General features: G+C 42.8%; 1 protein-coding gene across 2 annotated transcripts in view; it reads left to right on the top strand.

Annotated features, from left to right (window-relative positions):
• ASNS (asparagine synthetase (glutamine-hydrolyzing)) overlaps nt 1–26626 on the top strand; it is a 238436-nt gene that overhangs the window by 170524 nt on the left and 41286 nt on the right. For both annotated transcript variants that reach the window (XM_030200859.1, XM_030200868.1), the window contains exon 8: nt 14628–14734. In XM_030200859.1, coding sequence (XP_030056719.1) covers nt 14628–14734 — 107 coding nt within the window. The remainder of the gene's footprint in view (nt 1–14627; nt 14735–26626) is intronic.

Genomic DNA, 26626 nt, shown 5'->3' with positions numbered 1-26626 from the left:
CACACTCCACCTGTATTCCATCCCTATACATGCCTACCAACAAAGCATGTGGCATGACAGCATGCATACTTTTACACCAGTCACAGTTTTATAACAGACCATATACACACAAGAATGACTTTATAACATTACTCCTTATGTGTCTTTAGAGTAGAGTATGACATGACTTGCCCAAGGGCATAAAAAGCCTAATTTGGAGAAGTGGGATTCAAACCATGCCTTCCCTTGTTTTCAGCCCCCTGCTCCAACCATTGATGAATGGCCACAGAGTTATTTCTATTCATAAATTCTTGATGTTTTAAAGATGCAGCACCTTCAGGATCCTGTGCCACTCAAATGCGAACTTTGAAATATAAGGCATTATTTGTAAGGTAGATAGCTAGAATTTTATATTAGCTGTGGAACTACTGTGTGCTGATTTGATCAGGAGAACCATCTGAAGTGAATATTACTCTTTGCTTTCACATGGCTTCTCTTTTTTCACACCTGATTTACCAGCCCAACCTTCCTGGTCCCTTTCATGTTTATGACAGAGAGGTTTGAAGATGTGGCACCATACATAGGCTTCTAGGGTTTTGTTTTGTTTTTTTTCCACTGATTAGGCTGCAGTGTTTTGTCTTTACATTGTAGCCATCACAATGACTGTTCTTTGTTGGGAGGGATGTATATTGGGGATCTGTTTGGAACCCAGTACACATGCAGTGGTGGTGGCTAGCTGGATTTCATCCCCCTACGTGCCTGAGCTTATGAGTGCTTGTTTGATGAAAAGCTACTTGTCAGGTTCTCACGGAGGAGTCTGGAATCGTGAGCCCTTGGGCTGCTGCTGGGGAGCGGCAGCAGCAGGCAAAAACCCACCAACTGGGACTGGACAGGATACAGGATTCTCAAGCAGGATACAGGAACTAGCATGACTGGACAATACTTCACCTGTGCTTGACCGCCGTTCCCTAGGGTTTGAGACCCTAGGTGCAGGCAGCTGGCAGGACTTACTGGACGGAGTGGATCAAGACCAACTTGACTAGACAGGGTACAGGATACAGGGTCTCAAACAGGCAGGAAGCAAACACAAGCTGGGCTAGAACAGGGTTCAAGGTACAGGGTCTCAAACAGGCAGGAAATACAGACTAGGGACACTACTAAGAAACAAGGCTAAACAAGACAAGGCAGAAGTGCACTATGCACAAACACCAACCTGGACCTTTGGCGTTGCAAAGGCAAAGCAGAAAGTTTCCAGGTGGCCAATAAAAGCCCATCAGCAGCTGAGGCTCAGCTGCAGCAATCTCAAGGCAGCTAAGGGTGAGGCTAGCTGCCAAACTTCCAAGCAAGACTGGAGGGCTAAAATATCTGGACTGGACCGAAAAGAGAGTCTGGAAAGTCTATGGCAGCCACCAGTTCTGGCCACCAGAGGGCGAGAGGAGCACAAACCAAGAAAACAGTCACAATCGTGACACTACTGTAGGTATAGAAATCAAAAGCAAGCCTTCTACAAGACAGCATCTAGCACATCATTGTTCCACTTGAATGCTTATAGTTTGGAAATGAATTACTACATTTTCAGATAAAGAAGAATTGTAATAGTCCTGCACAAAATAGGATAAATGAATGATCTTTTGAAATCTGAAAGCAAACCATAGCAGTGAAGGAAAAACTATGCCACTCAAGGGAGTCAACCAGTCCCTCAAGATACAGCACTTCAGAATGGAAACCCTACGGTTTGTCATAGCCTCAGACCAGTCAGGAGAGTTTCTTACCTCTCTGGATCTGAAACAGGCTTATTTCCATATTCCAATTTGTCCTCCTCCACCAAAAGTACCTCAGGTTTTCAATCCTAGGGACTTATTTTCAATTATGGCCCAATGCTGTTTGATCCTGCAACTGCTCCCCACACATTTTCCAAAGTCATGTTAGTAGTGGTAGCTTTCCTTTGCAAATGGGGTATAGAGGTCCACCCTTACCTAGACGATTGGCTCATTTGAGCCCCATGGTATCAGGAGAGTCTTTGCAATAACAGTACAGTAATATCTCTTCTGATTTCTCTAGGTTGGGTGGTGAGCCACAGCAGGAGTCATTTAATTCCAACTCAATCTCTCGAATACCTGGGTGTTCGATTTGATATGAAGGGAGAGTTTTTCTACCTGTCTCATCAGCAGAAGTTGTAAATCTTCTATCCTTTCCCTGCTCAAAAGCTTGGGCTTATGTTCAAGCTCTTGTCTCAATGATAGCCACGTTAGATATTCTTTTTTTGGGCAAAGTTCCATATCGGACCTCTTTAGTTTCTCTGTTGAGTTGCTTGTCACTGGTCTCCGAGAATTATGACGAATTTGTACCATGGATAGCTGAAGCCAAACTGAGTTTGTAATGGTGGCTCCATACTCCGAACATTCAGGTGGGTCCTTCCTTTGTTCACTTCTGAATTGGTGTGTACTTACTCCCAATTCCAGCCTTTGGAGCTCAGGTGCTTTCTGCAGGATTATCACATTCCATCCCTACTTAAGGACTTCTGTTCTACATCCCATTAGTCTGGACTAATCCTTTGGTGATGTAATGGAAGAAAAAATTAGTTCTTACCTGATAATTTTCTTTCCTTTAGTCTCAAAGGATCAGTCCTGAACTTGTCCTTCTTTCATACTCTGTTGTTTGTGAGTGCACATAGATCTGTTTCTTTACTTCCAAAGCACATATTTAGTCCTCTTTGCAATTATTTCTATTGTTCTAATAGAGGTTGGAGTTATTTAGCTATGAGTCACCCTCTTTCCACTGCTTAGCTATCAAATACTGGCTGAGCTACTCTGCACACATCCCTAGAATGCACAGCTCATTAGTGCTCTCTATCTCCATCTGCTGGTGGATGAGCATAACCCATTAGTCTGGACTGATCCTTTGGGACTAAAGGAAAGAAAATTATCAGGTAAGAACTAATTTTTCCTTAACCCTACTCGCTGTTTCTGTCAAGAACCAATTTCTAATCCACAGCCTCCTATCCCATGATTCTTTAATCTTCTCAGGAGTCTCCCATGAGGAACTTTATCAAATCTTTCTGAAAATCTAGATACACCACATCAACCAGCACACCTTTATTGACAGGTTTATTCATGCCATCAAAGAAATTAAGCAAATTGTAAGGGAAGACTTCCCTTGGCTGAACCCATGTTTGTCTATATGTTCCATAATTTTATTCTTTATTAATAGTTTTCACTATTTTGCTTGGCAGTGAAGTCAAGCTTACTGGTCTGAAATTTCCAGGATCACCCCTGGAACCCTTTTCAAAAATTGGCACCCTCCAATCTTTGGGTACTATGGACAGTTTTAATGACAGGTTACAGATCATTAACAGCAGATCAGCAATTTCATGTTTGAGTTCTGTGAGGATATATGCCATCCAGTCCAGGTGATTTACTACTCTTTATTTGTCAATTTGGTCGACTGGTTAGAAAAGAGAAACTGGCTAGATCCATGTCAATCTGGATTCAGACCTGGTTATGGTACAGAAACGGTCCTTATATCCCTACTAGATGATCTTCACAGAAACCGAGACAAGGGATCCACCTCGATGTTAGTACTGCTTGATTTCTCTGCCGCTTTTGACACCGTGGATCATGATATCATGCTAGCACGACTGACAGAAACAGGTATCAATGGAACAGTACTTGTTTGGTTCAGATCCTACCTATCAGACAGGCAATGATCCATAATGTTTGGCAGCAACTCATCACCACCATGGACATTGACCTGCGGGGTACCACAAGGATTGATACTGTCACCTATTCTGTTCAATACCTCAAACCACTAGCTGAGCTGATTCGGTCAATGGACACTCAGTTCTATATCTATGCGGATGATGTGCAGCTACTCACACCCATTGAACCTGACTTACCTACAGCCTTGAATAACTGATTACCTATCTACATCAATTCAAGAATGGGCTAAACACAACAAACCTTGCCTGAACCTAAGTAAACTGAGCTTCTCTGGTCTCTAACATAATTGGATACATACCTGACACCAAAATCCCTTTTGGGAAATATGAACTCCCCTCAAATCACGTCAGAAACCTTGGAATACAGTTAGATTCAACACACACTGATTCCCCAAATCCAAGCAACCTTCAAGAGCTGCTGCTTCTATTTGCGACAGCTATGCTGCCTCTCTCCTTACATCAAGAAGGTAAATCTTATCCTAATTGTACATGCCATGATAACATCAAGACTGGATTACTGCAATGCACTATACAATGATCTGACTACAAAGGGCCTGCACCAGCTCCAGTTGATTCAGAATGCAGCAGCAAGACTCACAGAAGGTTGCAAGCGATGTGACCATATCATACCATTTTTGCAAAAACGTCATTGGCTACCAGTACAATACAGGGCTAAATTTAAAACTCTATGATCTTCAAGGCCCTGAAAGGAAATGGCCCTGAGTACCTGAAAAATAGGATGATCCTCCACACACCACCAAGGACACTAAGGTCCTCCCAAGGACTTTCACTAACCACACCCTCTCCAAAAGACATTACACAATATGATACCCGCAAGCGAGCCTTCTCCGGAATAGCCCCCGCTCTCTGGAATGCACTGCCTGAAAGGCTGTGCTTAACACAAGACTATCTCTACTTCAGGAAGCAGGTGAAAGCTTGGCTCTTCAACCAGGCCTTTACTGGAAAAAGTAACTAACTCGTTAGTCTCACTCACACACACACGGAGTACTCAGTCTACATATACTGCAGCAGGACATGTTTATCCACTTCAACCTAGCAGAGATAATATTTAACCATTTCTTTGACCTCATGTGCACTTTCTTTAAATCAATCACCTTACTTTCTAACTCTTCCTACTTTCTTACCCTTCTATATTTACATCTTTTCTTTAACCCTTCGCTATCAATTATATGTTCTATTACGTATTGTGTTGACATTGTAAATAGTATACCATGCCATACATTGTATTGTTTTTGAATATTTTTACTGCTGTAATTGTCTATTGCTCATGTTTGATCTATTCTTACTGTACACTGCCTTGAGAGAATTCCTTCAAAAAGGCGGTAAATAAATCCTAATAATAATAAATAAATAAATTTGGCTCAATATGTCTTCCAGGTTCACTGATATTTTTCAGTTCTTCTGCATTGTCACCCCTGAAAACCATTTCTGGTACAGGTAGATCTCATACATCTTCTTCTGTAAAGACCAAAGCAAAGAATTAATTCAGTGCATCCACTATGGCCTTGTCCCTCCTGGAATACTCCTTTTGGTCCTTCATGATCTAACGGTCCCATGGATTCCCTCACAGGCTTCCTGGTTCTCATCTACCTGAAAAAGTTATGTGAGTTTTTGCCTCTGTAGCACGTTTCTCTTCATATTTTCTTTTAGCCTGCTTTAGATTTGCATCTAACTTGCCAGTGCATAGTTTGCTTCTCATTTATTCATTCGGGTCCTTTTTCCATTCTTTGAAGGATGTTCTTTTGGCTCTAATATTGTCTCTCACTTCACCTTTTACCATGCTAGCTGTCATTCTTCGTCTTCTTTTCACTTTTAACTAATAGGTGGAATGCACCTGGTCTGGGCTTCCAAGATGGTATTTTTAAATAATGTAAATGATTGATTTAAAGTCCTAATCTTTGCAGCCAATCCTTTTAGCTTCTTTTTAAACCATTTCCCTCATTTTATCATAGTTGCCCTTTTGAAAATTAAATGCTACTACAGTAGATGGCCTTTGTGACTTCACTCCAGATATTAGCTCAGATTTGATCATGTTATGATCACAATTTCCCAGCAGACCCAACACCATTACCTCTCATACTATGCCCTGCATTCCACTAAGGACTAGATCTAAAATATCTCCCCCTCTTGTCGATTCCTGGACCAGTTGTTATAAGGAGCAGTCATTTATTATGTCTAGGAATTATACCTCCCTAGAGCTCCCTGATGTAGCATTTATTCAGTCAATATTGGGATAGTTGAGATCACCCATTATTATACTGTTGCCCAATTTTTCCAGCTTACTAATTTCTGTAAACATTTATCATCTGTCTGTTCTGTCCTGGCAGACAGTAGTACAGCCCTACCAGTATATTCTTTCCTTCACACAGGAATTTCTGTCCATAAGGATTCACGCTGCTATCTGTTTCGTGTAGAATGTTTATTTTATTTGACTCAGTTTCCTCCTTTAACATATAGCGCAACCCTCCCTCCAATTTGATCCTCTCTATCATTGCAGTATAATCTGTAACCTGTTAACACAGTGTCCCATTGATTGTCCTCCTTTCACCAGGTCTCTGAGGTGCCTATTATACTTCTTCATTTAGTACTATGTAGTCTAGCTCTTCCATCTTGTTTTTTAAGGTTTCTAGCATCTGTATACAGACACTTCAAACTGGGGGATTTCCTTGCATCTACAAGCAGTTTAGAAGTTGACAGGGATAATTTGCATCCTTTACTCTGCTCTCCCCTTAAACACTTCTAGCTTTCTTACACCATTGTTGAAACTTTCTGTTGGGATTCTCTAAATGTCCTGTTTCAGTGGTAGCCTTCAAGTCTTCTTCAAACCAAACCATGTGCTCCTGGCCAACTGTTGGCTTCCTCTCCCCTCCCCCCCCCCCCCCCCCCAAATATTTGCTCATGACAGGATTATTCTAATGGGTTGTATATAGGATTTTCTAATCAACTTTGTTAGGAGGCTACAAATTGCCCAACATTTTTGGACCAGCTTTTTTATAAAGGCCTAAGTAGTAGTGCTGCCCCTTTGTTGAACCATTTGCATTGGTTGCTGTGGAAGGAGTGAAGTTTAAGTTAATAATAATGACTTTTAATGTTTTGAGTTAGAACTCTTTTAAAATGCTGGGGGCTCAACAGATCCCATATGCTCCGGGGCGCCCTGTTCAGTCTGCTCATAAAGGTCCTTTTACTAAGCTGCAGTGTAAAGTGGCCTTAGAACACAGGAAAAAAGTGCGCCAAGGTTATTTTTAACCACAGCAGTAAAATGGCAAATTTTCCCTTTTATATATTAATGGCCTTGCACTAAAACAGCCATTAAAAAAATTACAATGGTAGCACTTACTAACACCTATTTTGGTAGGTGATAGGGCTTACACGATAATACTGCGCTAATTAGTTAGCATGCAATAATGTAGGTGCACTAACTGATTAGCACAGAAGCGTCCACTTTCTGCCCCCCCCCAAGAACATTCTGCCTTACTACAACTTAGTAAAATGATCTCATAGAGATTGTTAGTCTACTAGGGAAATTATGAAAAAAGAGCAGTGGAGGAAAAAAAGCTTTCCGAGTAAGAGCTGCAGTGGAACGGAATGAACTGCCTGGTGGGTTGAAGAGGGTGACCTTATTCTTTCAGTTCTGGATAGTTCTTAAAGCCTTCCTATTCCCTGATTACTTTATTTAGATCATAACTTATTTTGCTTGTCTACATTATTTTATTGTTTGTATATGATGAGATGATGTGATATGTATTGTACACCATCTTCATCGGTAAGATTTATGCCAGGGCAAGGGTATATAAATGTTAATAAATGAATGAATGAAGTATACAGTTATACTTGGAAGGACTGCCAAGGATATGCTTCCTTTCTGTATATTTAAAACCTTACATGTATAAATAACTAGCACTTGGGAAATCAGCAATTTATATGTATATGCATTTGACAGATATAAGTCTACTTTTGATATATACAAATGATGCCTAAGATTTCTAAAATTACGTACTCTATTGTTTGGTAAGTCCCAGACTGTGTTTTGTGTTAAAAAAAAAATTAATATATATACTGTATTGCATCTGCTCTGGGTACCTGTTTTTGTTCAGTATGGGACTCCTTTTTGCAGACCCTTTCTACCCAAGCTTGGAATTGATTGCTGAACATGTGATTGATGATATCTTTGTTTTTAGGACTAGGGGCAGCAGTATTGGCTGGTGCATGACTCCCATGAGTGGGGGTGGGGTGGGAGGATGAAGGGAAGAGATATAGGATTCATTTGTACCTGGTTCATTTGTGTTTTAGTTCTTTTATATTATAAGGCGTATTCTGAGTTTTGCTCTGTGATTGACCTTCCATTTTTGTGTCATGGTTTAACATTTTCAATAAAAGTGATTTAAATATAAATATATAAAAATTAAGTCAGAATTGAAAATTATTTGTCATCATACCAGACTAGTCCAGACTAATGGGTTATGACCATCTACTAGCGGATGGAGACAGAGAAAAGTAATTCTTGTGATTCACCCCTTAAGGGTATCATACAGCCTAGAACATTCTGTATTTTTCTCTGTCTCTAAGCAGATGGTTGATGGTGCGTACAGGTCCTTTGTGGTGCATTTCAGCCAATTCCTGACCCAATTCCAACTGGTTGACAGTTGAGTAAGGAGCTTCCTCTTCGAGGATAATAGCTCCTTTAGTCTGTAGTATTGTGGATGGAGCAGGTGACTCCAGGTGGTGCCAGGTCTTTCCTCCCTCCCCCCACTCCACTGCTATTTAGCGGTTTCCGTGGAGTTGTTCAGGAGGTTATGGACAGCCTACAAGTGGATATGTGAACTGAAAATTTTTTCTCACAAAAGTCTCTTCTCTGGATTCTTCCTCTTAGTGTGTAAGTATTGCCACCTGTATTTCTCACCATTCATTGTTAGTCGACAGCAGGAACAGCACAAGTGCGGTTTGTGTGTTTAGCCTGTTACCAAGCGTCTTGTTTTTTTTTCTGAGGCTCTCATTGCTTTTGTGTTTCCTTTTCATGTTCTGACTCTCGGTGCTGGGGACATTCGGACTCAGTCTCTACTTCCCTGCATTCCTCTTATGCGGCAGTTGTGGCGGCTCCAGCACTTACATTCCTGTGCATTAGATGTCTCTGGCTGCATTCCATGCCTTGAACTTTCCAGCGTGTTATTTTGGCACTTATCTGCTCACCACTTCACTCTGGGTTTCTTTTGGTTCACCTCATATGCCACTTGTTGATATGCTCACAGAGCGTTCTGTTTTTTATTTAATTCAGGCTTAAGTCATCACTCTTTTTTTTTTTTTTTTTTTGGCAGCTTGTCTGCATCTGGACTTCATTTGTTTTCTTCTGAATTGGGAGCTTGTATATGGGATGGCACAATTTCCTTCCCTACATGCCTGTACTGTATCTTTTGATGGTTTTCTCTCTATTTCTGAGTCATCATGTTCCTTATATTTCTGTCTCTGAGGTATGGCTGCCACACTTGGTGTGATGTGGGGCTCTATGGTATTTGGCACTTGGGCTCCTATCTGAACGACTGACATGGCTATGATAGGCAGATGCCTAAGAGATCTTTATATTGATTCTTGGCAGTTTTGTTTTTCTAGACTGCACTTGTTAATGACCTCCTGTGCTACTCTGCTTTGTTTCCCACTATTACGGGCTCCTCGCTTCTGCAGCACAGCTTCTGTGGCGCAGTTTTCTGTCTCTCTAATTCATGTTAGCTCATCTGATATTACTATTTATGGGAGGCCTTCAGCCTTTTAGATATGCTTATTGAATCTTGCTGTTTCACAGCAGAACTTCCTTGCCTGCATTGTGCTCTTGCAGCTGCTGGTAGTGCTTAGCTTAGTGTCTGCTTGTGAATCACATTTCTCTCTAATCATGTGGTTCTTAGCTCCGCTCTGTCTATAACCCATAGCCCTAACTCTCCCCATCTCCTTCTGTAGGGCTCAATTGTGGGCTCAACTTTATCCCTACCCAGAGAGCACAGTCCCATCCCTTGTTTTAGTCTGAAGTTTCACTTCTGGGTATTGCACATACCTCATCTCTTCGTATACAGAGCTTTCCTTTGCTACATATAGTCAGGAGCACAACTCCATTTCTCAGTGGTGACTTTGCTTCCTTCTCTCCATGTTGAGCGCAGCTCCATCTATTGATATTGAGCAATCTCCATCTCTGGATGTTCACCGCAGCTCTATCTTTGGATGTTGCCACAGCTTCATCTCTGGATGTTGTTGAGCACAGTTCTGTCTTTGAAAGTGGAGCACAACTCATCTCTGGACGTTGAGCATAGCTCTATCTCTAACTGTTGAGCACTGCTCCACCCCTAAATGTTCAGCACAGCTCCATCTGTGAATGCAGAGTATAGCTCCATCTGTGAATGTGGGGTACAACTTCATTTCTGGATATCGTGCATGGCTTCATTTTTGAAGCTGAGTGTAGTGCTATCTCTGGATGTTAAGCATATCCCCATCTCTAAATGTTGAGCATGCCCCCCCCCCCTAAATCTTCAACTCGGCTCCATCTCTGGGTGTGCAGCACAGCTCCATCTGTGAATGTTGGGCATAACTTTCTGAATATTGAGCACAGTTCCATCTCTGAAGCTGGAGCATGGCTTCATCTCTATATGTTGAGTGCAGCTCCATCTCTGAATATTGAGTGCAGCCCCATCGAGGACTCTTGTCCACAACTTTATCTCTGAATGTTGAACACAGCTCCATCTCTGGATGTTGGGCACATTTTCATCTCTGAAAGTCGAGCACAGGTTCATCTCTGGGTGTCAGGCACAGGGCAGTCTCTGAATGTTAAGATCAGAGCCATTTCTGTAGGTTAGGTGTAGCTTAGATCCATCTTTAGATAGGGAGCACTCTTCCATCTTTGCTTGATAAGGCACCTCCATCTTAAAGTAGAGCATGGCTCTGTGTTGGCATGTAGAGCTAGTTTCCATCGCCAGTTGAAGACCATGTTTTCATCTCTGGATGTTGAGTGCAGTCCCATCTCTGACTGCAGTGCTCAATTCCATCTCTGGAGGTAGTGCTCCTTCTCTTCTCCGGATGTTGGTCACACACCCTTCTATGAATGTGGAGAGTTGATCCTTCTTTGGATACGCAACACAAATCTATATATTATTGGGTGCACCCTCCTGCTAGTGTATGGAGGCATCCCTATAGACCATGGCACCTTCTCTGGCACTGGAACATAGAACTGAGCTCCATTTTTGATTGCAGAACTCGGGTCTATCCCTGTGTCTTGGTTCTCTTCCTGAGTCTGAAACACAGCTACCTTCTGAGAGCGACACATAATTCTATCTCTGGCTGGAACATTGTTCCATCTCTGCACGTGCAGCTCAGTTCTGAGTGGAATTCCCAATTCAATCTCTGTATGTGGTGTCTGGTTCCTTCTGGGGATGTACAGAATGGCCCATCTCCACACAGGCATTTCAGCTATAGATCTTAATGAGACTCTAGACTGAGTGGAGAGCACACTTTGGCTCTGAATAGGGAACTTTGGGTCACATGGAGTTTTCTGTATGTGGAGTGTGCTTCCTTTTGTGTGTCAGAGTTTGTTCCTTCTTCTCCTGAGTAGTTAAGCTCTAGATTTGGCAGTGGGACAGGCTTGGTGTCTGTCTTCATGGCCCTCTGTCCTGCAATGCCACATTCCCATCTGTTTTTGTTTTCAGAGTGCAGTTTCTGCCTTCTGGCAGAAAGCTAGTATTCTTTGTAGGGCTGCATTTCTGAAGTAGACTGTGAAAACTGTAAGACTTGTTTGTAGCTATTCTGCATGTTGTTTTAGATTCTTTAATTTGTAATTTTCAATTTGTATTTTTTATCTTTTCATTACTTTTTATTCTTTATTTAGGGCTGCATTTTGATTAAAAATTGTAATCACGAATAATCATGCGATTAATCACGTGATTAAAGGTATGTTTTTTTTTTTTTTAATTTCCCACTGCAGCTCCTTCTGATTCTGGGCAATGGAGGGATAAGTAACTTGCCCAGAGTCACAAGGAGCTGCAGTATGGGGGGAGGGGGGGAATACCTTTAATCAAAATGCAGTCCTAATACTTACTTTGCATGTAGTATTTGCTGGTATTCCTCTTCAAAAAAGATATAGTGGAATTAGAAAAGGTTCAAAGAAGAGCAACCAAAATGATAAAAGGGGACGGAACTCCTCCCGTATGAGGAAAGGCTGAAGATGTTCTTGGAAAAGAGATGGCTGGGGGGGGGGGGGGGGGGGGAATACGGTTGAGGTCTATAAAATCCTGAGTGGTGTTGAACGGGTAAAAGTGAATCAATTTTTCACTCTTTCAAAAAGTACAAAGACAAGGGGATACTCGATGAAATTACGTGGAAGTACTTTTAATACAAATATGAGGCAATATTTTTTTCACTCAAAGAATAGTTAAGCTCTGGAACTCTCTTCCAGAGGATGTGGTAACAGTGGTTAACATATCTGGGTTTAAAAAAGGTTTGGACAAGTTCCTGGAGGAAAAGTCCATAGTCTGTTAATGAGATGGGCATGGGGTAAGCCACAGCTTGCCCCGGGATTGGTAGCTTGAAATGTTGCTACTAATTAGGTTTCTGCCAGGGACTTGTGACCTAGATTGGCCACTGCTGGAAACAGGATACTGGGCTAGATGCACCATTGGTCACCATTGGTCTGACCCAGTATGGCTATTCTTATGTTCTGACTCTGCTGCTTCTCATCACATGTGAGGCATCTCTGCCTCAGGATTCTGACTCTATATCTATCGAGCGCAGGTTGGTTCTATCCTTCTTGGTTGGTGCAGATTTTTAGCATTCTCATATCAATCTATGCTGGTTTAAGCCTCTGTGCTGTTCTGGAATGAGTGGCACCATCTGCCTCAACCGTAGTTCCTTTCTAATCTGAATTGGGCTGTTTGCCAGGGTTTCAATGGCAGTCATTCTCCTGGCACAGTTACAACGTCTTTCTGGCTCCCGGATGGTCAAGAATTCCTTCAGGACCTCTTGGGTGTGGCCTTTGGTACCAGGAGATGGCACCTGCCTGCTATCTACTGAGCTGTAGAGACTATAGAAGATAAACACACATGGAGGAAAGAGAAATTACGAATATATTGGAAGAGAATTCTTAAAAGAGGAGGAACGTGAATGTAGAGAGGAAACCAAAAACAAGTAGAGACAGAGGACTGAAGTTAAACTTCATACACAAAGAGTAGGGGAAGGGGTGTGAAAACCAACAGTGAGTCAAGAGGAGAGGGAAGAATAGTCTGGATTATCTTGTCTTCCAATGACATCATATGCTGGGGGAATGCCAGCTGCAGATATCATTTTGCCTATATAGTATCTTTGGCACCATAGTACAAGATCTCTGGGTGTGTACCCAAAGTTGCATGACCAAGGAGCCAATTGTGAGGTAAACCTGGGAAAACTGATGAACTGAGATAACTGTGAATGCATGCAATTCAATGTTGTGCTTTTATTTTATCTTCTCAAAACAACTTAGTTTAATTATAAACTGTTTTATGGTTTTCATGTTTTTATATTGTAAACTACTTTGATTACTCTGTTGAAAGATGATATATCATAAGAACATAAGAATAGCCATACTGGGTCAGACCAGTGGTCCATCTAGCCTAGTATTCTGCTTCCACCAGTGTACAATCCAGATCATAAGTACCTGCCAGAAACCCAGATAGTAGCAAGATTTCATGCTACCAATCCCAGCGCAAGCAGTGGCTTCCTCATTTCTGTATCAAATATCTAATAAACATAAAAATAAACATAAACTTTAGAATTTGCCAATGGAGTGGCATTTGTATTTCCCATTCTTGGGCCTTGAAGGTGGTTTTATCCAAGTTATCCATGTTTTCCCAATGGGTTAGTTCCCTCCTACTTACCTCTTCAGCTGTTCCTTAGGAGCTCTTCAGATTCCCATATTATTGTTATGAGGGTACCACCTTTACTCTCTTTGGTTCCGATCTTGGAGGTGCAAGAATCAGATTGCACCAGTTCTGTTAATCCTCAATGGGGAGTTTTTGGCTGCTTCCCTTCTCCACTGGAAGGTATGGCCTGAGACAGTGGCTCTTCACTTCCCTTCTCTTAGCTTTTGTTGTGAGCTTCAGCTACAACATTTGACCTTCTGCTTATTTGCACTGTTTGTATCTGGTACTTTGACTCTCAATTTGGGGCATCTTCAGATTGCAAGTCAGTTTTAGCCCAGAGCCTCAAAATGCTTACTCTTTTGCGGCTGTTTTTCAGCCGTGATTCTGGAAGTTATACTTCTTGGGTAGCAAGTTGTCTATTTCTTCCTTGGGGCAGGGGTGTTCTTGCTTTGCCTTTAGCTTCTGGGATTATTCTGTTGTCTCCTTCCTATTTCCTCTTTCTACTAAAACCCACCCTCTTTCAGATACTGCTTTGCTACATCCCATTAGTCTGGATACATTCAGTGCTTACTTTCCTACTGGGTTATCTTAGCTCAGTATCTTGATTATTGATTTTGTTTCAGTATCTTGGATGGATTTTGTTTGGTCTATTTAGAGGTATTTTTCTATGTGTTCACTCTCACGCTTCTCCAGCATCAGTGAATTACCTACATGCTGGTGGGTGTATGTGCCTTCTTTTCTTCATAGACTTGTTGGCTGATTGAGACAGTTGGTCTCAAGTTGTCTATACTGGCCGCTACTATGTACAGAGGCACCACTGCTTAGCTAATTGAAATACTGAACATTCCAGGCTGCACGATATCCTTATGGAGCAAATCACAAGACCTATTTTTCTCTGTCTCCATCCGCTGGTAGATGGTCATAACCTATTGGTCTGGTCTGGTAGGACTAAAGGAAAGAAAATTATCAGGTAAGACCTTATTCTCAGGTTTTCTGTGTGGGTTGTATAGGTATGACATGTTTACTCTTTTTGTAAATCTCTGTAGGAATGTATCTGGTTTCTAAATACATACGCAAGAAAACGGACAGCGTGGTTATTTTTTCCGGCGAGGGTTCAGATGAGCTTACACAGGGCTATATTTATTTCCACAAGGTAAACACTTTATTCTATGTGTTTGTATTTCCTGCCTATATTTTTCAGTTGAATTATTCACTGTAGCTGGTTATGTATTTCCTAGAAATAAGAATGTTTGCTACTAAGGCAACTCCTTAGCTACTACACACTGCTCCCAATTGACTATTTTCACAGGGTTGCTGCACGGTGCGATATTTATATAGTACCAGACTTCAGAAGTGTTAAACTGATTCAACCAAAGTCTGAGAAACTTTATCCTAGTCTGAATTTATCTGATGGTTGGTTTATGATTCAGTTACCTGTGTGCCTATATATAAAGCTACATTTGGACAACCATTCATTATCGTCCAAGAAGCAGTAGACAAAGGGCCTCTTTTACTAAACCGAGCTAGCGATTCCCGGCATTGCATTGCAGCACGGGAATCGCTAGCGTGTTGTTTAAACATGTAACAGTTGCATTTAGGGATATGCATTTACGCTAGCCTTAGATGTGGCATAAGTTCATGTGCATAAATTTAAGCACATCGATTACAATAAGTGCTATTATAAAATAGGATCACATCCCCTGTAATTTTGGCACCTAAATTGTAGCACCTGGTTATAGAATTGCCCCCATTCTGTGTCTTAATGCTCATTGATAATAAAGCCTGAGTGTTTAATTCAGCATGCAAAAATCAAGCCAGCCTTCACAACAGACTGAAGTACCAAATATCTTATAGGTGTTATGTTCTGATCATCAGATTCTGACTACCCAGGTCCAGTGATGCCAAGTTACCCAGTTCCAAACTGGAGATTTTGGGACGGTCCTGGTTTTGAATTTACATCTCAAAGAAATGTGGGATTTATAGTGCCTGATCCTGCCCATTGAAATCAGTGCTACAAGTCCCATAATTTACTAGGCTGAGGTGATCAGAAATTCAGGACTGTTCCACAATCTCCAGCCTGGGACTGGGTAACTTGGCATCTCTGCAGGTCTTAAGAATTTTCAGGGAGCCTCCTGTGCCGTCTGCCCATCCTTCCAGTTGACTGTCTCATCAATTGTTCCACTTAATAAAGAAACATGAATAGCTGTACTACTGTTACTGCTCCACATATCTGAAGCAGCACTGCAGGAATGATACTAAAGACTCTATACTGCTTGACCCCATGGCTGCTCTGTTTTAGAAAGTTGCACAGGAACAGAGATTGCGAGAAACCTGTGGGTATGACTTCCAGGTCCACGGGAATTCCTCAGGGATGGGAGAAGTCACCATGGGGCTCCCATAAGGACAGGAGAATTTGCCACTGATTTCCCTTGGGAGTGTACTCTAAATCTGTGGTGATGCCAAAATGAGGCTTGGAATACACTAAGAGAGGCTACTGAAGCATTGGCTCCACCAGGGGTGTAACCAGAAGTCCATTTTTGGGGGCTCCAAAGGTGGACTGAGGGGGACAGGTATTCTCTCCCTCCCCTCGCCACCGCCACTGCTGCTACAGCCACATTAAAGCATACCTTTTCTGGTGGGGATGTCAAGCCCTGCCAGCTGAAGAGGTCTCCTGTGCAAGTCCCGCCTGTGCTGCCAGAGCAGTATTTAAGTCAGCAGTGCAGTTCAGCCACCAATGTTGGCTCTCCCGCGAATGCTTAGTTCAGTTACTGAACTGAGCATGTGCGAGAGATCAAGCATCGGTGACCAAAGCTCACCTGCTGACTTAAGTGCTGCTCAGACAGTACAGGCAAGACTTGCACAGGAGACTTGTTGGCTGGCAGGGCTTGGCCTCCTTGCCAGCCATTAAAGCAGAGGAGGCCCAGGCCCCCAGGGCACCCCCATGGCTACTCTATTAGGTTCCATTGTTGCTTAGAAATGAAGGCTTTGCCATTCTGCAGGTATAATATACACATTTGCTCTAAGCTATCTCATCAAAAATGTCAGTGCCAAACATTAATCTGAGATGGTTTGAGCCTTTAAAAATAATTGGGGAATTTATTTTTAGAGCAGATTCATCTCTTTTTTTTGTCTTTGCATCCTTATTGCTGGAAGTATCTGTGGGTACAGATGGGGATTGAATAGATGTTAGAGATTCCAAGTCTCACTCGTTAGGAGTTTGTCACACTTATTTGAAACCTTTCTCACTCTCACACTCTTTGAGCCCTATTTCTACAAGTCCACTGTTCTTGATCACTGCTTATATAAGAGGGAAGCCTTAGGGCAGTTGGTGCTGCAGAATCTGTTTGGGGTTTAGAATCCAGCTCCACCCCCCTAGGCCCATTTTTATTCTGTTCCAGGCTGCATTCTCAGTTAGATGTTTCTTCGTAGGTCAATCTTTGTTATGTCCTCACCATTGCGAGGCCCAATTGACCCTGTTTGTTGTTTTGAGTGAGCCTGGGGGCTAGGGATACCCCATCAGTGAGAACAAGCAGCCTGCTTGTCCTCGGAGAAAAGCGAAGTTACTTACCTGTAGCAGATATTCTCCGAGGACAGCAGTCTGATTGTTCTTAGCAACCCGCCCACCTCCCCTTTAGAGTTGTTGTTGTTTGTTTGTTTATATGCTTTTTGATTAAACTGAGGAGGCACACTCACGCGACGGGCAGGAAGTCGTCCGTGGATGCGCAGTGCGCGCGGTTCACAAAGATGGAACATATAGGGGTCCTTTTACTAAGGTGCACTGAAAAATGTCGTGCGGTAAGTGGGTTTTGGGCACGTGCAGATATATTTTTCAGCTCACTTGCAAAAAATGTCTTTTTAAATTTTTGCCGAAAATGGATATGTGGCAAAATAAAAATTGCTGCGCGTCCATTTTGGGTCTGAGACCTTACTGCCAGCCATTGACAGCGGTAAGGTTTCTTACGTTAACCGTGCGGTAATCACCTATGTGAATCAAGTTGGAGTTACTGCTCGATTTTCGCCGAATGCCAGAAAATAAAATATATTTTTTGTCATGTGTAAAAAATGTGTAGGCGCCTATGCTGCTTAGTAAAAAAAGTCCCATAGATAGGTAAGAGAGTAAGAAGAGTTAGAAAGTAAGGTGATTAATTTACAGAAAGTTGCACGTGAGATCTGAGATGGTTTAATATTATCTCAGGTAGGGTAGGGGTGGATATGCACTGGAATTTCTTTTTTCATATAAACATTACAATCTAGTAAATTATGATTGTGTCTAGAGTTATCTTGATTACCTTGCCATTGATCAGATGGGATAGATGTGTATGAATAAGCATACGTATATGCAGAAACTTCCCTTTCTCTTACCACAAATAAGAACTGGATGATATAAAAACCTCGCCATAACACTTTTATAAATAATAGCAAAAACTAGCTCAATAATTACAGGTTATCAGAGAGACTCCCCGATAGGATAACCCTAAAAAGTGCTCTTTAACCCTAATAACAGTCCTGCCTGGGAAAGCAACAAGCACTATCAATATAAAATCTCAAATTACATAAAAATCAGATTCAGAAAAGAATTCTTATAACTTAATGTTAAAATCATCCTACTCCACGTAAAAAACTAAAACCAACTTCCAACCAGTTCTTGACAAAACCCTGCATCATCCTGTGCACGTTGCTATGCAAAGGAGCACGCCGCTAGGCGCTGCAATTTTAAAATTGGCGTGTCTGATGTTACTTCCAGGTGGAGCCAACCTCCCACACCTGGTGTCAGCGGAGATTGCTCCAATGTTAGGGAGAAACAACAGGAACAGCTTTTAGCGGCAGGATAGGTGACTGCAGCAGAAATAACAGCACATACAGAAGAAAAGAATATTCAAATCCAAGTAGCACTCACTATTCCATTGACAGAGACAACTCTGCAGCAGTGCATATTCTCATTGTTCAGTACTTTTCTCTCTATTGTTTATCTCCTCTTGCAATCTCAAAAGTTCCTGTCTGTTATTGGAATGCCAATTAAAAAACAACTATCCCTGCTATATGACCTTCCCCACATCCCAAATAGTCCCAACATTCATATCTCCCATATTGCTGTACTGCATATACTTTATTGTTTAATTTTCCTATGTACTTTTGGGTTACTCAATGGAGAAATGTTCAATCACAGCCTACGTGCTGCTGGTACTCATTTCAGCCACATAGGGGGAATTGAGGAAATGGCACCCAAAGTTAGACACTGGGATCATCCACACTAAGCTAGTGTTCTGCAAAGGGCACTCTGCATATAATGACCTTTATAGAAGACAAGGTTAATACGCATCTCGTGCCTTTTTGGCAAATGCTGGTGCCCAACTAATGGCAGTTGGATGCATAAATGACATTATTTTTTTAGCATTCTGACCTACCAATGCTCCTCCTGTGGCCACATACCTTTTGGAGTTACACTCCATAAATTTAGGTGCACATATTATAGAATAGGGCATATCCGTGCATAACTCCTAATGACTGCCAATTAACTCCAATTATTGATAACACCTGATCAGCTAACTGGTTTATGTGCAGATCTGTGATCTGTACCCAACTTTGGGTGACCTATACAGAATTTGGGGGATAGTAACCAGATCATGATCTAATATATCAGTCTCACCTCGGTCTGGGAAAGGGGATAGGACTTGATATACAGGTACTTATTTTGTATCTGCGGCAATGGAAAGTTAATTAACTTGCCCAGAGTCTGTTGTTGTCCCCTCCACAAGTTACTGTTCGCTTCCAAACATAATTCAAATACTCCATGGATAAAGGGGTTAGCAGGCTTATTGGAGGCATAGAGGTTAAGAAGAGTTACTAGTTCTCCATTCAGCAAACAGCCCAGCAGCAAAACCTGTCCTCAGGATCTCTTTTGCAATGTTGACATTCAAGAGACTGATTTTTTCAGTAAGCCTTTACAGGACCCGGACACTGCACCAGTGATTTCACAGTAAGAATCCTGAAGGGTAACTTTAAAACAATACAGGAACGTAAGACCTTTGAAGTCAGAATGATTGAATATTTTGACACCCAACAGACAGGACTTAACAAGGATCTGGGTTTTCTAGCCCATTATAAACCATAAAGTTGTATTTCTCTGTTTATCACTCTCCTCTCACCTACCCATACCTACCCACACCCATCCTGTTAGACTATCAATGAAATGAAATGCTTTGATGTACCCATGCATACCTCCTACCCACCCCCACCTTGCTAGACTGTCATTGAAATGCTTTGATGCTTCACTTATATATACTATCAACTAACACATTTGCATATTTCCGATCTGACGAAGAAGGGCAACCTTCGAAAGCTAATCAAGTAATGTATTAAGTTATGTCCAATAAAAAAGGTATCATCTTATTTTCTTTTCCATGTTTTATTTTGGTTGATTTCTATTGATAATCTTCAGTAAGCCTGCAACTCTCCTTCACTTCTTCCCAGCATACACTGGTATAATGCTCCCCCAGCTAGGGCACATTAACCCCCTAATTCTATAAAAAAGCGCTAAAAAATTATGGCAAACTCTGTCAAACTTGCATCTTCCTCTCCTTTCTCTCTCTGCCAAACTCCCCACTTTAAATAAATACTGTCAACCAGGGCTAGCGTTGGGGGGAGGGGCATACAGGGCAGCTGCCCTGGGCCTCACAGCTCCAGGGCGGCCCCATGGTCTGCCATATCTTCTCCTTCTTGGCATTCCAATCCAAGGTTTCTCTCCCTTCCCCTCACCTTCCCCATCTACCTTACATCATATTTCTGTTTGCAGGGGGTCACTGGCATGACCGTGCTTTTTTATACACTGCCTGTGGCTGCTTTGGCACTTTCTGTCGCATTCTGCCTTCCTCTGATGCAATTTCCTGTTTCCACCTGGGCAGAACACGGCAGAAGGATAGTGCCAGTAAGGGAATAGGACAAGACATGAGAAAAGATAAATGGACAGTAGCGACTGGAAAGAAGCAGATAGAAACCTTCTGCTCAGTGTGCTGCTGCGGCTAAGAAAGCAAATAGAATGTTAGGTATTATTAAGAAAGGAATGGAAAACAAAAATGAGGATGATATAATTCCTTTGTATCGCTCCATGGTGCGACCACAGCTCGAATATTGTGTTCAATTCTGGTTGCCACATCTCAAAAAAGATATAGTGGAATTAGAAAAATTGCAGAGAAGGGCGACGAAAATGATAAAGGGGATGGGACAACTTCCCTATGAGGAAAGGCTAAAGTGGCTAGGGCTCTTCAGCTTGGAGAAAAGGCGGCTGAGGGGAGCTATGATAGAGGTCTATAAAATAATGAGTGAAGTTGGACGGGTAGATGTGAAGCGTCTGTTTACGCTTTCCAAAAATACTGGGACTAGGGGGCATGCGATGAAGCTACAATGTAGTAAATTTAAAATGAATCAGAGAAAATTTTTCTTCACTCAACGTGTAATTAAACTCTGGAATTCATTGCCAGAGAATGTGGTAAAGGCAGTTAGCTTAGCAGAGGTTAAAAAAGGTTTGGATGTCTTCCTAAAGGAAAAGTCCATAGACCATTATTAAATGGACTAGGGGAAAATTAACTGTTTCTGGGATAAGCAGTATAAAATGTTTTGTACTTTTTTGGGATCTTGCCAGGTATTTGTGACCTGGATTGGCCACTGTTGGAAACAGGATGCTGGGCTTGATGGACCTTTGGTCTTTCCCAGTATGGCAATACTTATGTACTTATGTAAAAGCAGAAAAGAGAAACTGGGATCAACATAAAGGAAAAATAAAATGTCCAGACAATAAAGGTGGAAAAAAGTATTTTATTTTAACTGGAATATGTTAACTTTGGGATTTTTGCAACACAGATGTCATTGTATTGTGTTCAGAGGCATTGCCAGATGGTTGATTTGGAAAGGGGGGGGGGGGCAGGACAACCCAAAAGTAGGTGGGCACTAAATTCTCTCTCCCCCCCCTCCCAAATGCAAAATATAAATACCTGAACTGATGGGGATCTCCAGACGCACCATATGAAGACTTCCTCCTCCTTTGCCACTCTGGCAGCTAGAAATTTCTAAGCTCTGCAGTCCGCAGCAGTGTCCCCGACCTCTTCTACCACTTCTAGCCTACCCCTGTGCACGCTTGGTTTTTGTGCTTACGTGAAAACTGAGCATGCATTGGGGGGGGGGGGGGGGAGCAGTAGCCTGAGGACCTAGCCTCTAGCTGCAGAGCTTGGAAAGGTCTGGCTTTTGGACAGGAGGAGGAGGAGGAGGAGGAGGTTGTCTTCAGCTGGCACAGCTTGGGGATACCTGTCAGCCACAGCAAGGGTGAAAGCTAGTTTTGGACGGCCTGATCTCAAAGTGGGAGGACCCAGCCCCCCCCCCCCGCCCCCCATGGCTACACCACCAATTGTATTCAGTACATTTCTTCAGTGTTGCAGTACTTGGCAAGTTCAATTTTGGTCTTCATATTTCTATTTCTAATTTCTGATCCCTTGTGTATTTGGTGAAAGTCTGTGTTTTTTGTTTGTAAAGAAATTGTTTACAGTTGTTTTATGTGTGGTAATAATGGTGGGTGAGGAAATTGGGGGAGGGGGCAGGGATGAGAGGGGATCGAGAGGCCCTCCTTAATGTCTGTCCAGTTCCCCAGCATGTCTAAAACTGGCCCTGCTGTCAACTGTTGCTTGTCTTTAGTTGGTGGGGACCTGGCTGCTCAGAAGTCTTGATGCTGAGTTGCCACTATACTTCCAGTTTGGCAGGTGGGGCCTGGACGTCCCACTAGCTATGCTGCTCATTCCCCATTCTATTTTCTGTTAGAATTGCAAACTGCACATACATAGTAACATAGTAGATGACGGCAGAAAAAGACCTGCACGGTCCATCCAGTCTGCCCAACAAGACAAACATATGTGTATACCTTACCTTGATTTGTACCTGCCTTATTCAGGGCACAGACTGTACAAGTCTGCCCAGCACCGTACAAGTCTGTACATAGCACTGCTTGTTATATATAGGTGACACTGGCACAGTTCACCACACTGCCACACAAATGCTATGTGCAGACACAAGTGCCTTTTGTTAATGTTGCAATTAGAATACTTTTTAGTTTCTTTCTGTCTTGTAAAAGAAACGTTGTGACCCAGGGCTTGAATTCTCAGTTGAACGGTACAGAAGTTGAGATTTAATATCATTGGAGAATCGCTTTTTCTTCATTATTATAAAAGCTACACCATTTGTCTGGATTTTGACATTGTAGTCAAGACACATAAATCATTCGACCCTTGAAGTCTAAGTTCCTTAATGCTCTAGCTTTGTTGCAAAGAATCTGTTCTTTATTTCAGAAATAACACAATTTGATTGTAATTGCATAGATCTCGTAGAATTTTTAATTTGTTTGGCAGGGTATCTGCTGGACCTGTTTAACAGGAATTATGTCTGTTCCATAGGATAACTAAGCAGGATTTGTTCAGATGGAATGTTTAATTACATTTAAAAATCCTAAATACTTCAAACACAGACTGCTTGTCTGTTTCAACAGGGTGACCCAAAAATCAAAATATAATCATTAAAGCATTCTGGGGGTAATTTATAGTGGATATTTTGGCATGTAAAGCCTTTTATAAAATTACTACAGGGGTTGCATGCATAAAAGTATGTTTGTGACAAGAAGACACATTACATTTATGTAAGCATATTCAAAGGCAGTGTTATATAGGTGGAGCATGTGCGGAGTCACAATTAATGCTTGTATTTTATATAGTACATGCATTCCCGCAAACATCTATGCCTGCTCCCAAGCAGATGAAAATGTCCATGACTGCAATCTAAGTGCTGTTTCTGCCAGTTTGACTCTAGGATATTATAAAGACACATAGGTGCCTATGGGGTCCTTTTACCAAGCTGCGCTAAAAAGTGACCAGTGCTGTTGTCAGCATGTGGGTATTCCATGCGCTGTGACCACTTTTAGCACAGCGGTAAAATTGCCGCCTTTCCATATTTGTTTTTATAATGGCCATGCTCTAATTTCCCCATTAACGCATGGCCATTACCACGGGAGCCCTTAACTGCCATCTATTTAGGAGGTGGTAAGGGCTCTTTTGCTACTCCCGCAGTAATTGGGTAGCGAGCGGTAATGTGCCTGCACTACCTGATTAGTGCAGGCATGCCTACTCTCCGCCAATGGGCACGCTTCCTGTGCTGGAAAATAAAAAATATTTTCCACTGTTGGATTAGTGCATGCTAAATGGAAAACTACCGCGGTATGCCTCAGACTCAGTAGCGCTCTTTTAGCACATGGTAGGCCCACGTTAGGCCTACTGCGCTTTAGAAAAAGGGCACCTATATGCCTTAATACTACAGTCATTAAATAGATGCCTGTTTGGCCTTCACAGATAGGTGACTTGCTATATGTTACCCTCTTTGTGTATATACATGTACCGTATTTTTGCGAAGGTTGTATGGGTTAACAAGAGTGCAGGTTATACTCGTGTTTACATTTCATGGCCACAGTGGAAGAGGCATTCTACAGTATAAGGCTTTTTTTCTTCTTTTTTTACATTATAAATGGACTACGGGTTATTTAAAACTTTATTTTATGTCAACTTACCCTTTTCTCCTCTCTAGTATTGGTGGTGTGCTTTGGTTGCCTATGCCCACACTCCCCTGCATGCTCAGTTCGACAGTATGAACTGAGCATTCGCGGGAGTGCCATTGTTGACGACAGAAGCCTGCCACCGACTTCACAATAGAACACCAGGTGGGGAGCACAAAGATGTGGATAATGCAAAATAATTTTTACATTGCTCCTTCTTCTTTTCTGTGGATTATACTTTCTCCGAGGACAAGCAGGCTGCTTGTTCTCACACATGGGTCGGCGTCCACGGCGGCCCAGGAACAGCAATTTTGCAAGTAAAACAAAAAGTTTTTCCAGAGCCTTCTGGCGCGCGAAGCGCACGCACCACGCATGCGCGGCCATCTTCCCGCCCGTCACATGAGCGTTCCCACTCAGTTTTTCTTTTTCCGTGGTTGAGAGTGGCTGCTTTGTCGGTCTCTCTGTTCAGGCCCAGGAAAAGAGTCTTCGAGCTTTTGGAGTTATTCTCCCCCTTTTTCTGTCTGTTTTCGTTTTGTTTTCCCTTAAAGTAAAAAAAAACAAACAAAAACTAATCCTTTAATTCTTAGTTTCACCCTCTTAAGTTTCCTTTCATTTTCATTGCAGCCCTCTTAGGCTGCGCGTATGGGTTTTCTCCTTTTTGTGCTTTCCTTTTAGGCACAATCGCGAATTTTGCCCTGCTATTTTTCTGTCGATGTCATCGAAGACTCCCAGCGGCTTCAAGAAGTGTACTCGGTACAACTGGTCGATCTCAGGTACCAACCCCCATGCGTGGTGTCTTCAGTGCCTTGGGCCCGACCATCGCCCAGACGCATGTAAGTTGTGTCTTAGCTTAAAAAGGCGGACACAGGCGTCGAGACAAGCTTTTCGAGACAGACTTTTCGGAGCTTCGACCGGTTCCTCGGCGTCGACATCGGCACCGGGGATGGCATCGACTTCAGGAGCGCAGGTAATGGCTGTCCGGAGACCACCACGTGCTGGGAGCAGTGAGGCATCGATTGGGTCTCCACCTGCTGTACAGGCCCCAGGGGACCGACCAGATTTGGACCCGACCCCGAGGAGGTGTGTGGATTCCATGTCCTCCTCGTCGGTACCAAGGAGTGCCGATGACGTGCATCGAGCGAAGGCGAAGAAGCATCATCATCGGTCTCCTTCAAAACACGGTACCGAGCGCTCCAAGGCGTTGAAGGATTTGGCACCTGTGAAGCGCTGACACTGGGAGGAACACTCACCCTCCGTTTGCGAGGTGTCGGTCTTCGGGCAGCTCTCCTTCTCGACAGCCTTCTCAGGCTCATCCCCCAGTGCTCTCGTTCTCGTCAACAGCATGCGCCAAGGCAGGCCCCTGCAGCTCCCCAGCAAAAGCAAGGGTCGGGCTTTTGACTGGCTCCAGTTGAGCATAGCTGCTGTAAAAGTGTTCATGCTGGACGACTTGCCAGTCGGAGGGAGGTTAAAATTTTTTCACCAAAGGTGGCCTCTCATAACCTCCGACCGGTGGGCTCTTCAAATAGTCCGGTTCAGATACTCTCTCAATTTGATATCCAAGCCTCCAAATTGTCCACCGGAAGCTACGTCTTTCAGCTTCCAGCATAGGCAGGTACTTGCAGAGGAACTCTCCACCCTTCTCAAGGCCAATGCAGTCGAGCCCGTTCCACCAGGGCAAGAAGGGCTGGGATTCTATTCCAGGTACTTCCTTGGGAAAAGAAAACAGGGGGATGCGTCCCATCCTAGACCTAAGGGCCCTGAACAAATTCCTAGTCCGAGAAAAGTTCAGGATGGTTTCCCTGGGCACCCTTCTTCCCATGATTCAGCAAAACGATTGGCTATGCTCTCTGGACTTAAAGGATGCTTATACACACATCCCGATACTTCCAGCTCACAGGAAATATGTTCGATTTTGTCTGGGAGCCCTGCACTTCCAGTATTGTGTACTGCCTTTTGGTCTGGTGTCTGCGCCCAGGGTCTTCACAAAATGCCTGGCAGTAGTTGCAGCGTCGCTATGCAGACTGGGAGTGCATGTGTTCCCTTATCTCGACGATTGGCTGATGAAGAACACCTCAGAGGCAGGGGCTCTACAGTCCATGCAGATCACTATTCAACTGCTGGAGCTACTCAGGTTTGTTATAAATTACCCTCCTTCCTCCTGCCTCGGGTCTGCCCACTTCCAAAATGGTGGCACCCAGACCCTGCATGGTGCATTTGCATAGGGTTGTCAGTAGCTGCTACAGGGAAGGCTACAACCTGTCTAAAGCAAACATTGCAAGCATGGTAAGGCTTTGTGCATTGGGCCCTTGGTGCCTACTACTTAAAGCCTTATAAAAATGTTCATGCTACATGCAAACTAGCAAAACTTTATGACAGATATCAAGATAGTTGGGCTCTTTAACCAGGATGGATACGGTGACCTTGGAAAACGTTATACAATGTCTGCTGAAGCCAAGGGAAATATTG

This window comes from Microcaecilia unicolor, chromosome 1, assembly GCF_901765095.1.
Source record: "Microcaecilia unicolor chromosome 1, aMicUni1.1, whole genome shotgun sequence".
Classification (NCBI taxonomy): Eukaryota; Metazoa; Chordata; class Amphibia; order Gymnophiona; family Siphonopidae; genus Microcaecilia; species Microcaecilia unicolor.
This window is presented reverse-complemented; position numbering and strand designations above follow the sequence as displayed.